The 12,767-nt window shown below is 39.7% G+C and overlaps 1 protein-coding gene across 3 annotated transcripts in view; it reads right to left on the bottom strand.

Annotated features, from left to right (window-relative positions):
* Positions 1-12,767, bottom strand: part of LOC141512702 (carboxyl-terminal PDZ ligand of neuronal nitric oxide synthase protein-like) — a 389,034-nt gene that overhangs the window by 92,340 nt on the left and 283,927 nt on the right. For all 3 annotated transcript variants that reach the window (XM_074221846.1, XM_074221845.1, XM_074221847.1), the window contains one exon: positions 3,463-3,571. In XM_074221846.1, coding sequence (XP_074077947.1) covers positions 3,463-3,571 — 109 coding nt within the window. The remainder of the gene's footprint in view (positions 1-3,462; positions 3,572-12,767) is intronic.

The raw sequence follows: 12,767 nt of genomic DNA, 5'->3' as shown, positions 1-12,767 counted from the left end.
GATGAACATGTCCTTTACCATTCACTCCAAGCTTGTTCCCACTCTTCCCCTCTAGTACCTTTTTCACTGAGATGTCATTTCATTTACATTCTATATATCTGTAAGTAACACTTTTGTTTTTATGATTTAGATTGTGAGCCCCTTGAAGGCAGGTACCATATTTTTACCTGTTCTTTGTACCCCTTGATTAGTACATTGTCTGGTACACATCAAAGGCTTAATAAATGTTTATCAGCTGCCTAAATCAGGAAGACCTGAGTTCAAATTTGGGTTCAGATTTACTAGCTATTTGACTTTGGGCAAGTCACTTAACCCTGTTTGACCTGATTTCCTCCGTAAAATGAGCTGGAAAAGGCAAAGGCAAAGAACTTCAGTATCTTTGCCAAGAAAACTCCAAATGGGGTCACATAGAATGAGACAAAACTGAGAAGTGAACAACCAACAGTGGACTCCTATCCAAGATTTAATAAAAATAGAACACTGCTACAGCACAGGGGCAAGGGGAAAAGACCACCAAACATATTTAAGGGATTTCCAGCAAGGTAAGGTCTATAGTATAAGCTAATCCCTTTTGTGCCTCATAACAAACATTTTATAACAATTAATATTATCTATGTTAGAGTTAGAGAAGAAATCCAGAGCAGAGTTCTACTGTCCCTGTGTGACACTCTAGGTCCTATACCTCCTCAAGGTCATTTCCTCATCTTCATGGCTTATAACCCTTATTCCCTCACTTGATATTTTTATCTCTCCCAAGTGTAAGCTCCCCTAACCTATAATAGCACCTTAAAAAATAAATATCCGGAAGCTCATTCCCCACCCCTCCCTGATTTTGTTTCCTTTGTTGAACAATTCATTTCTCTTTCCCAGGGTGGACACGGGCCCTCATCACCATCACAAGGGTTCTGTGATAGGGCTAGCAGTCCAGGGCTATATACAATTCACTCAGATGTATGGCCACTGGCCAAGCAAGGTTGGGAAAGCCAACTGTATGAAGAAATAGAATTAGGAATTGAGGGGTGGGGTGAAGGAAGAGGAAGTCACATGGAGTAGGATTGCCCATTTTCAATGGGCAAACAATCTAGGAGGGAAACAGAGGGCAATCTCATGTCTTGAAGTAAAATCTGGTCTTCTGGCTTCCTAGATCAATGGGTAAAGTGGGAAATTTCTAAAAATTTAGCTATTCACTTTTTAAAAAAGGGGGGGGAATACATCCTGTTTTCCTTTTTTTTAAGTACTGAACAATATCTGTGAGATAGGACAGGTATTCACAAAACTGTTTGCCCTTAGTTTGGTTTCTAATAAAAAGTCTATTTGTTCTGTGTGTCTTCCCTGCCCCACCCAGCAGGATTAATTGATAAAACCAAGAAAGCAATAACAAGAACATAGGATGCTTTGTCTCATCACAGTTTAGGGAGGGGATTTTGATCATCAAGAAAGAAAAAATGACTTCTAGTTAAACTCATTTAATATTAAAGCTGGGGAGGATCCAAAATGGCCTCTTCCTTTCAACAATTAGGAAACAAACAGCCAGCAAAATCATTTGCTCTGGCATTGCCACGGCAACCACAGGCATTTGAAAGTCAATAAAATCTATGAACTTTTTAGGGACAAATTAAATGTTTGATCAAATATAATAGCCTAATTTTTAAATTCATAATTCTGAATGACCTGTGAAAAATGTCCCTTGACTGAAAAAGGTTCCCCACCCCTAATTCAGGATCACCCAGCCCAGGATTAGAATCTAGATCTCCTAAATCCTAGGATGGGTCAGGTACCTAAACATCAGAGTTGTTTCCTAAATGCCTTTTAAGTTTATTTTTAAGATGGGAGACTCATGGGTAGGCAAGAATAGCTCTATGAATCTTTGAAAACTTTTGGAACATGGAAATTCCCAGCCCAAAGAAATTATTTAGGAAGAGAGGGTAAGTGACTTGCCCCAAATCTCATCTGAGGCTCCTAGCTTCAATAAGCCTCTGTATTCTCTGTACCAGTCATCCAGTTGAGTAGGTGCTATTGTAAAAGTCACATTCTCTGACCCCAAGCTCTGGATTTAAAATCATAGAACAAGGTTGAAATGTCATCTCAGGAAAAGGTCCTTAAAATTCATCCCAGCCTGTCTCCAACTGTTCCTGATGCAGAATACTTTTTAACAGTCTGTAGCATCACTAAACATCCCTAGGCAGGGTTATGTTGTTAATTATTTAACAAGTAGCTCTCCAAAGTGATTGGGAGCCGGGCGGGGGTGGGGTTGTTGAACTATGTATGTCTGACACTCTTTTAAGCATGATATTCCTTTTTTTTTTTTTAGGTTTTTGCAAGGCAGTGGGGTTAAGTGGCTTGCCCAAGGCCACACAGCTAGGTAATTATTAAGTGTCTGAGGTTGGGTTTGAACTCAGGTACTCCTGACTCCAGGGCCAGTGCTCTATCCACTGTGCCACCTAGCCGCCCCAAGCATGATATTCCTAATTGACATTTTCTTTCTCATTTTTTAAAAATCTAGAAAGCAACAAAAGAATACATCAAGTCTTGATTTGCAGCATTTGCTAAATTTCTGAGATTTAAATATTCACTCAGAAAATTTAACAACTAGCAGCTAGGCGGCACAATAGATAGGGCCTGGGAGTCAGGAAGTTCTGAGTTCAAATTTCTGAGTTATATGTCATTTAACCTAGCAAGTCATTTAATTCTCTTTGCCTCAGTTTCCTCATCTGTAAAATGAACTGGAGAAAGAAATGGAAAACCATTTCAATATCTTTACCAAGAAAATACCAAATGGGGTCATGGGGTGTCAAACATGACTGAAAAAATCCAAACAACAATAATCCTGGTAAATTCATTAACCTGTCTTTTTCAGTTTCTTCATCTGTAAAACTGGAGTAATAATAGTATATACCCCGCAGGCTTATTATGAGAAGCAAATGAGATATTTGTTAAGCACTTAGCAAAATGCCTGGCAAACAACAGCAACATTAATAAATGCTCATTCTTTCCCTTTCTCTTTGAGCCATGAGCTATGAGTTGGCTCCAGCCCACCCCTGCTTGTGGGAGGATAAGAGAGAATTCAGAATTCACAGATCATCAGCCCCACAGCACTCATTTTTCAGGTGAGAAAAACGATGCTCCAGTTTTCCATGTAACCTAGCCCATGTTGACCCAAGTAGAATGAAGCAGAGGCAGGATTCAACCCAGGGATTCCTCCTCCCAATCTAGAACTTTCCCAAGTCACACTCTGCCCTTCACACTCCAGACTGAATTGAAGATAATTTAGGCAAAGCTGAGGCAAGTCAAATGGAAAATATTCGAGAGGAATTTTCTGCTGACAGCCACCTTTAAATCCTGGGAGTCACCAATAATGAAACAAGACAATGGGGGGACTGCATTTACTCTGGATACGTGAGAAACAAAAATAATCATCTGTAAAAACCAACTAATTAATATACTACTCTCCCTCCCCTTTACCTTTTTCTTGGATTTAAAGACATTGCACCTGAAGATATTGCTGGAACCATCTCTGGCGATATAGCTAAAAATCTTTAGATCCTGAGAATCATGAGAGACGTAGAATATCCTAGAAAGAAAATAAAAAGAGAGAATTAATTAAGACGATTACAGTCAATTCCCTAATACAGAGAGCCAGATAAGGATAGACCATGAGAAAAAGCCTTACTCCCATGGAAGAAAGGTTAGACCGAGGCAGTTCCCTTCTCAACCTGTTCCATGAAGCATAAGGGAGTTGGAGAGAAAAAGGGAAATGATAACTGGCCGTCAGTTATTGGTTAACTTTTTTTCCTGATGAAGTATGGGTGAAGAGACAGCCTAATTTATTTGTAGGTGAATGGATTGGAGAGATGTTGGGTTACCTTTAGAAATTAGTCATAAAATGTTAACAGTTGGTACAGACTCAGGAGATAATTCGTCTAATGTTCTCACTTTATAAGAAAAGAAACAGAGGCAGATAAGGACAATGGAAAAAGCATTGAGCCCGAGTCAAGAAGAAAGATCTGAGTTCAAATTTGACATATCACATGACCCTGGGCAAGTCACTTAACCTTTGCCTGCCTCAGTTTCCTCAATAGTAAAATGGGTATAATAATAGCTCCTTCCTTATGCTGAGGGTCAAATGAGATAATATTTACAAAGTGTTTACTCTAGCATTTGGCACATTTATTGTTGTTCAGTCATTTTCAGTTCTTTCTGACCCTTCATGACTTATTGAAATTTTCTTGGTAGAAATACTGGAAAGGTTTGCCATTTTCTTCTCCAGATCATTTTACAGATGAGAAAACTGAGGCATAAGAAGTTAAATGACTTGCCCAGGTTCTCACATAGCTAGTAAGGGCCTGAACTCAGAAAGATGAGTCTTCCTGACTCCAGGCCCAATGCTTTATCATCTGTAGGCACCTTGTAGGCACCTAATGTTTTAAACACAAGCTAATTAAATTTCAACCTCCTTTCTAAGTTGGGGAGGGGGGCGCAGGGGGAAGGAGGATAGACTCTTGTTTGGACCACCTTGTCTCCAGTTATTCAGTTAAGAAGCTAACTAGTTTCTTACAACAGAAACAGTTATCTATGGAAAGAAGTAAGTGTGTTCCCCATCCCCAGCCCACCCCAGTCCAAGGCACAACCTGAGAATCAGAGAAGCCCTTGGGATTGCCACTCTGCTTCCCCTTCCCATGAGCATTCCCCATGGTGACCCTGTCATCTGGGTGGGCAGGCCTGGTTTACTGCAAAGGAAGAAAAGGGACAACTCCAGATCCTTCAATTTAATGTGGTTTTTAAAGAGAGCTGTTAAGAGGTTGTTTATATAACAGGTAAAGTCAGAATGCCTGCAGGCTGCCCAGGCTGGGCTGGCTCATTTTTTTTCCCGCTTGAGTAGGGGGAGGATGTGCCTGGCCATAGAGTTGTCCTCAGAAAGTTCAGGCCATAAATTGCTTCTGTGACAAAGCCATCTGTCTGTGTGCATTTCTCTAAGGCATCTTTCTTCAATAATAAAGCAAGACATAACTTATTTTTAGAATGATATGATGGCCCCCTTGTCTTTACATAATCTGACAACAGATAGCCCAACCACAACCAAAGAGAGACAAGTTAGGAAATTCAGGAGCAGCCTAAGATACTGGGTGATGGTGAGTGGAAAAACACACTGAAGTTGGGAAAGGGAGAAGGGGAATAGCCTCAACAACCAAGACCCACAATCCTCTGGTGCTTCACCCCCCCCCACCCTGGCTGCCTCTGCTAGCTTTAGGGGTCACACACCATAGTAAGAGAAGAGATCAAGTACTCATTTATTAGCTCCTACTATGGGCTAGGAACAATCCCCAAAACAAATGAAAACTGGCTTATGAGATGTGCATGTTTTCAAAGTGTAGCCCCTGTTCTTCCAAAGTTAACAAGAGGGCCTTCCTAACTGAGGGATTAAAGACATGTTGAGTGATTAGTATTATTACAGTATAATTACATTTGCTGTTATTGAGTTGTTTAAGTAGTGTCTATTTGCGGTTTTCTCAATAAAGATATTGGAATGGTCGGTCATTTCCTTCTCCAGCTCATTTTTACAGATGAGGAAACTGAGACAAACTAGGTTAAATGACTTGCCCAGGATCACACAACTAACAAATATCTGACAGTGGATTTGAACTCCAGAAGATGAGTCTTCCTGATTCCAAGACTGGTGCTCTAACCTCTGTTACTAGTGGATTACCAGTCACCCACATTATGCTAAGTGCCTGCAAATAGGCTATTTATTTCCCTCATGAGAAGGCAGATTTAGTTTGTTCAGGTGCTTCCCATACAGAACTGCTCTGCTTGGAGTTTTCTTATTTATTATTTGTTAATGCCCTAAAGACAGAGACCTAGATTTAAAACCAATAAGAGAGCTATGCATGAGCATGAGGTGGCATACCTCTGAGATTTCAGAGCTTCTGAATGTACATACCTAGAGGAGGAGGTGAAGCCAAGGTTAATGCTTTCTTTGATGGACAAAGGGTATTTTCAGCTATCTGATGACAATTTTTGTTTGGATATTGTCATTCTCTGATTCAGAGATCTCTGGAGACTGCTCTACTATGGCTGAGTTTCAGAAGTCTAATACTTTGATATTTATAACAAACAATCTCTAACTAAAGAAAAAATCAACTAGTTGGCTTAGAGAAAATTTTGCTAGTGATCCACCTTGTCATCAAACTGTGGCCCAGGACCAGGACCTCAGGAATTCTGGGAATCAAACCCAAGAGTTATCATGCCTCAGGTCACATGCTTATCTTGGGAATGTATAGAGGCTAAGATACAATAAGGGATTACTATTCTTCATGATTCTCCCTTTTTCATGTCACAATGAATATGCTTCTGTAACAGTGAGCTTCCTAAAATGGAGGATATGATTTGACACCAAAAGGTCAGATAATCGGAGGATGCAAAGGTGGGTCACATCCAGGGATGTGCTGGTAAATGGTTAATGACTAGGTCTCTAAAGGGGAGGAAAAAAATAAATGTGCAGGTCACACTTCTAAATTTAATCGACATCATTAACATTTTCTCCATCACCTTCTTCAGTCTAGACAATCAACAAAACAATAAATCAAGTTCTGATTTGTAGCCATGGCCAATTTCTGAGGTATAAATTATCATGCTTAAAATTTAACGAGCAGCGATGACTAGCATATCCCATCCCCCTAGTGATGGCAGAAGATGGAGATTGTTTCTACCATTCCCATTCTTTCCTCCTCTATCTCAGATTGCTTCTGCTCTTTGTTCCTCTTCTGCAACCTTGAGATACTTCATGTATCTCCTATAACCTTTCTAATTGGGTGACTCCCTTGTTGTGTCATAGATACTAGTAGTGCAAGCCCCCTCTTTACATACCTTTTACTTTTGACTTATTTGACTTCTAACTATGAGGGTTCTCTTGAGTATGGATGCATAGCTAATAGAAGAGTGTATTTCCCAAAGTCTACTGCCATAGAATTATAGCCCACTGCCTTTTTGCTAAGGCTGATTTTTTTTGGTCCCCAGGGATAGAATGGGGGATTTAGCCATTTGGAGATAGGTTCCAACCCCAGTGATGGAGGTACAGAGATGGAGCTTGGGTCACATCTCTGAAAGGAAAAATAGGACCCTAGTCATCTCTCCTACTATCTAAGAGGCATAAGCAGATTGGGAGCACCAAGACCAAGCAGTCATCTTCTCTATAGAACTTTCTCTTCCCACCATGACTGCTGCACCTCAAACCTGCATTTTGTTGTCTCCACCTCCCTGTTCTGTGCTCCCACTCATGGACATCCCCTTATACTTCTATCCTTCCCTCGTATGCAAGCTAACACAAAGGCTTCCTACTTTGGGCATCAATATTTAGGTCACACAAACATCTAAAGCAGCTCTACTGGACCAGAAGAGGTCCTCATTTTGACTTTGTTTGACTTCTCCCAGACTTATTTCCTAAGTCAACAAGAACACAAGACATTTATGAAGCAACTAAGACAGTTGCTTCCCTTTTTTAAGTTTTTTTTTTTTCTGTTAGAAAAACTATTCTGAATACTGAGCTGGAACTTGAGTTCCAGTAGCTTCCATTGACTGCCTCTCCCTTTGTCCTTTGGGCTTATACATAGATAAGACAGGTATTCCCACAAAACAATCCTTCAAATATCTGAAGTTGAGTCAGTTCCCTTCTAAGTATTTTCAGGACTATGGTTTCCAGTCTCTTTCACTAGCCTGGATGCCCTATCCTAGATCATTCTAGATTTAGAAAATGTCCCTCCTAAGGATGATGCCCAGACCAGAAGGGCTGTGACCAGTACTGTGAGGTGCTACCTTCTCTAACTATGGCTTAAAGTGACAATCGACTTTGGGGCACCAACTTTCCATTGCTAGCTCACTGTAAGATAACATTCACCACTAACCTCCAGGTCATTTTCATAGTAACTGCTGTTCATTTGTGACTCCCTCTGGAATTGAACAGTCAAATCTAAGTGTAGGACTTTATACTTATTTCTATTAGACTTATCTTGCTTGAGACAGTTAAATAAATGCCAAGTCCCACTTTGCCATTTAGCAAGTAGCTGGAATAGGACAAATCATTTAATTGTCTGCCTCAGTTTCTTCAGCTGTAAGTACCCAGTTTCCAGGGGTTGTTGTATCAAATGAGAAAAAAAATTATAACACAGCTTAGGAAAAAAAGGCTTCCTTCCTTCCTCTAGCCCTTCTTTCCTTTTCTTCCTCCCTCCCTTCCTTCCTTCTCTTTCCCCTCTCTCCCTTTTACTTCCCTCTCTTCTTTTTTTCCCTCCCTCCCTCCTTCCTTCCCTTCCTACTAGAGTATTACTCTGGTGAATAATCACAGATTGGCAATGGTCCTGCTTTTCTCAAAGCTATGCCTACCAACTATAGGACCTACTGGACGAGACTGGAAAGGTTTGGGAAATAGATTTAGCAACGAACTTTATGTCTGTTGTCTGAGGTCTAGCTAAGATGGAGAGGCTCATCACTCCAAAGCTTTCCACCAGGGAATTATTGTTATTACTCTTTTTGTTTTTGGAGGTAGGAGTAGGTATGCATCAGTGAAAGCAAATCACCATTTGCTTTCAGATGAAGGGTCACAATCTGTCAGCAGAGGGAGTAACTACATCAATTTATATTGTCTGTTTGGGCCTATCATTCTACCCTCTTGAGATCTGAGGGGGCTTTGATCCTATCATTCAGCACATTAGCTATCCTACAAGCTTTACTTCACTCATTAATTTGATAAGCATGTCATCTATGTCTCCATCTAAGTTATTGATGCATGTCTTCATCTAAGTCATTTAATCAAAATATCGAATGGAAGAAAAACAAGTGTAGAGCTGGGGCATCCCACTAGACATTCATCTGCAGGCCAACATTGATTCATTAATTACCACTTGTCAAAATGAGTTTAAGTTGGAAAAAAAATTCTCATCTGTCTGTGATGACATGGGCCTACCTGAAGACAGAGTTCTTAGAACAAAGTCTCTCAAGTTACAAACCAATTTGGATCTTTTATTTATTTTTTTTGAAGAGACAGTAATTTATTTTTTATTTTATATTCCCCCCCAGTTGCTTACAAGTTTCAACATTCACATCTAAAATCTTGAGTTCCAAATTCTTCCCCTTTTTCCCACCCTACTCCCCTTTATTAAGAAAGTAAATTACTTGATATAGCTTAAAAATGTATAGTCATGAAAACCATTACCACAATAGTCACATTGTAAAAGTAAACATAATCTCCCCCTGCCACAAGAGAAACCTCAAGATAAATAATGTGAAAAAAGTATGCTTCAATTTGTATTTAGACACCATCAGCTCTGTCTTGGGATGGATAGCATTCTTTATTACAGGTCCTTCAGATTTCTCTTGGGTTATAGCACTGCAGAGAAAAACTAGGTCATTCATAGCTGATCATCCTGCAATTAATGTTACTTTATATACAGTATATTTCTCATTATATCCTGCTCATTTAAGTTTTTTACTGAGAGTATCCTGTCCTTCATTTCCCATAATAGAACAATGATTCATCTCAATCACCTACCACAATTTGTTTAACCATTTCCGCTGGGCATCTCCTCAATCTCCAGCTCCCCATCACCAGAAAAGAGCTGCTATAACTATAACTATACATATAGGTTCTTTTCATCCCATTTTCCATCTTCTGCAATATAGACCTAGCAGTGGCACCACTAGGTCAAAGGGTAGACACCATTTTATAGCCTTTGGGCATAATTCCAAATTGCTCTACAGAATTGTTGAATCATTTCACAACTCTTCTTCAGTTTCCCTACATCCCTTCCAACATTTGTTATTTTTTCTTACTGTCCTATTAGTCAATCCAAGAGGTATAATAGATTAGTACCTCAGAATTGTTCCAACCCATGCTTCTCCTCTCAATAGTGAGTTAGGACATTTTAAAAAATGATTTAAATAGATTGCATTGAAAATCTCATTTGAAAACTATTCATATCTCTTAATCCTATATCAATTGAGAAATGGCTCTTATTTTTTTTATAAATTTCACTCAGTTCTCAGTTTGAAAAATGACATCTTCATCAGAGAAAATCATTTCAATATTTTCCCCCATAATTACTATTGCTAACTGTAGTTCCCTCCATCCTTTTCCCCCTCCTTTCACCCTGTTCTTCTTCAAAAGTGTTTTGCATCTGACTACCCCTTCCACAATCTTTCTTCCCTTCTATCACTTACCTCATTTCCTCCTCTTTCTCCCAATCCCTTCCTCCCCTATTTTCTAGGGTAAAATAGATTTATATCCCCAATTTAGTTTGTATATTATTGCCTCTCTGAGCCATGAATCTTTTAATTTGTCCATCAATTGGGGAATGGCTTAACAACCTGTGGTATATGTATGTGATGGAACATTATTGTTCTATTAGAAACCAGGAGGGATGGGAATTCAGGGAAGCCTGGAAAGATTTGCATGAACTAATGCTGAGTGAGATGAGCAGAACAAGAAGAATATTGTACACCCTAACAGCAACACAGGAGTTATGATCAACCTTAATGGACTTGCTCATACCACCAAGACAACAATCGGGCACAATTTTAGGATATCTGTGATGGAGAATGCCATTCTGTATCCTGAGGAAGAATTGTGGAGTTTGAACAAAGACCAAAGACTATTACCTTTAATTTAAAAAAAATTTTATCTTATTATGTAATTCTGCTATATCACATACTATATGTTTCTTCCTTATGGTTATGATTTCTCTCTCATCCCATTCAAATTAGATCAATGCATACTATGGGAATGATGTAAAGACTAACAAACTGCTTCTGTGGGGTGGGGGGGAGGGAAGCAAGATTGGGGGGAAAATTGTAAAACTTAAAATAAATAAAACCTTTCTAAAATTAAAAAAATCAAAGCAGGGAACAAATTATTCTTTCATCCAAAAGTCTAGGCAATGAAGAAGCCATGGTGGGGTTACAGAAATCCTGAGTAGTGTCTACGGTTCTGTCACCTACACTCTTCTTTAGCTGAACTCTGTCTCTGGTTGGTTGATGATGAGATCTTTTTTCTTAAATTTCCTCTGCCACATCCAAGGATAAGAAAAGACTTTGGCCCCCATAAAAGAGATGGATTGCTTTCTGAAGTGGCTTATTAAAGAGGGATTGCATCCCTCTCCCAGAAGTATCTCTTATTTAATTCTGTTCTGACTGGCTCTTAAGAGTGTTTGGTCTAGGCAGACTGAATTTAAATGCATACATTTTTAGAAAGAGCTACTAATGAATTCTCTTAGGAAAGAAGGCATTTAAAGTAATTTGACAGGTTTTTATAAGCACCTATTTTGGTTCAGTTTTGTGCTAGGTCCTAGGGACACGAGAGAGAGAGCTCTTGCCTTCAATGAGTTACATTCTCTTGGGAAGCTATGACATATGGGTATATGTATCTGGATAGATACGTACAAGCTCATTGGAAGAGAAAGAGATTACAACAAGGGGAATGAAAAGGAAAGACTATGAGGGAAAGATGATACCTAAACTGCACCTTGAAGAAAATGGAGGGGGGGGGAATTAAGAAGGAGACAGGCTACAAATAATTTTATTTGGAAGGAAGAGTGCATAAATGGAAATAATTTGAAATAAATCTGTGAAGCCAGAGAGTAGAGGGCTTGATACACAAGCCTGAGGAATTTATAAGTATTCTAGAAGCAAGTCACTGGTGGTTTTTTGAGCATGGGAATGACATGATCAAACTCCTACCTTGGGATATGAATTTGTCCTCTGTAAAATTGATGGATTGTAAGAGGAGAGAAAATAGATTGAAGACAACCAAACAGGATGTTATTTCAAGGCTTCTGCAGTGACTACTGGGTATTAAGATTTGCTGAATAATGTTGAAGCCAAAGGGTTCCATCACTGGAGAAGCCTAGGGACCATGAAGAAGCCTACAGCTGATCCCAAGAGCCACAGTAATCATTGTACATTCACATTGATGGCAATTACAAGTGTGGCTTCTGCCTTGGCCCCAGAAGCCTTTCCTTCTGGGAGATTTGAGAGACTTAGTGGTAAATGATGGGGATCAATGACCCTTTCCTTCTAGTTTCCCATTGAAATGTTCTTCCCAAACTTCATACAATTACTAACATCACGTGGCTCTGTGGGTGAATCAGCAACTGAGCCAGAAAGAAGAGCTTCTGGCAATCTTTGCCTGATCCCTAGGCCCCCCCCCATCCTGCCATGGTGCACACCATACTTGTATTCAGCTGCATGCCTAAGCATCTCCTGCACAGATACAATCAATCCTATCCAATTTCAAGTGACACTACCAAAAACACAATTTACTTTGATTAGAGCCAAGCCCTCTCATACTGAAAGGGTTTTTGATGTACAGCTTGACAGATTTTAAGCCTTCTTTCTTGCTTCTAACCTGCACTAACGGTTCCATAATTAGGAAACAGATGTGATAAGCCTCCAAGCTAACAGAATCTTCTTCTGCCAAACAAAGCTACCAGTTTTCTCAGCAGGTGCATTCTGGAGGAAACAAGGGGCAGGTGCCCCTCCAGGAGCTCTGCCAGATGTGACCCTGATTCTCTGCCCTGCTGAAAGACACAGTGCCCTTTCATACAACACATAGGTGTGTATGTATGTGTGTGTGTGTGTGGGGGGTCTTTAGAATGGGGGAATGGCTAGGTATAGGCAAAATGCCTAGGTATAGTATGTCTTATGTATCTATTAACAACTTAAGCTTGAAGTAAAGGATCTCAAGCATTTATAGTGAGTGCACATTCAATATTTGTTGAAAGTTG

This window comes from Macrotis lagotis, chromosome 2 (assembly GCF_037893015.1).
Source record: "Macrotis lagotis isolate mMagLag1 chromosome 2, bilby.v1.9.chrom.fasta, whole genome shotgun sequence".
Taxonomy (NCBI): Eukaryota; Metazoa; Chordata; class Mammalia; order Peramelemorphia; family Peramelidae; genus Macrotis; species Macrotis lagotis.
The sequence above is the reverse complement of the archived record's forward strand: the minus strand, read 5'-3'. Positions and strand labels throughout refer to the sequence as shown.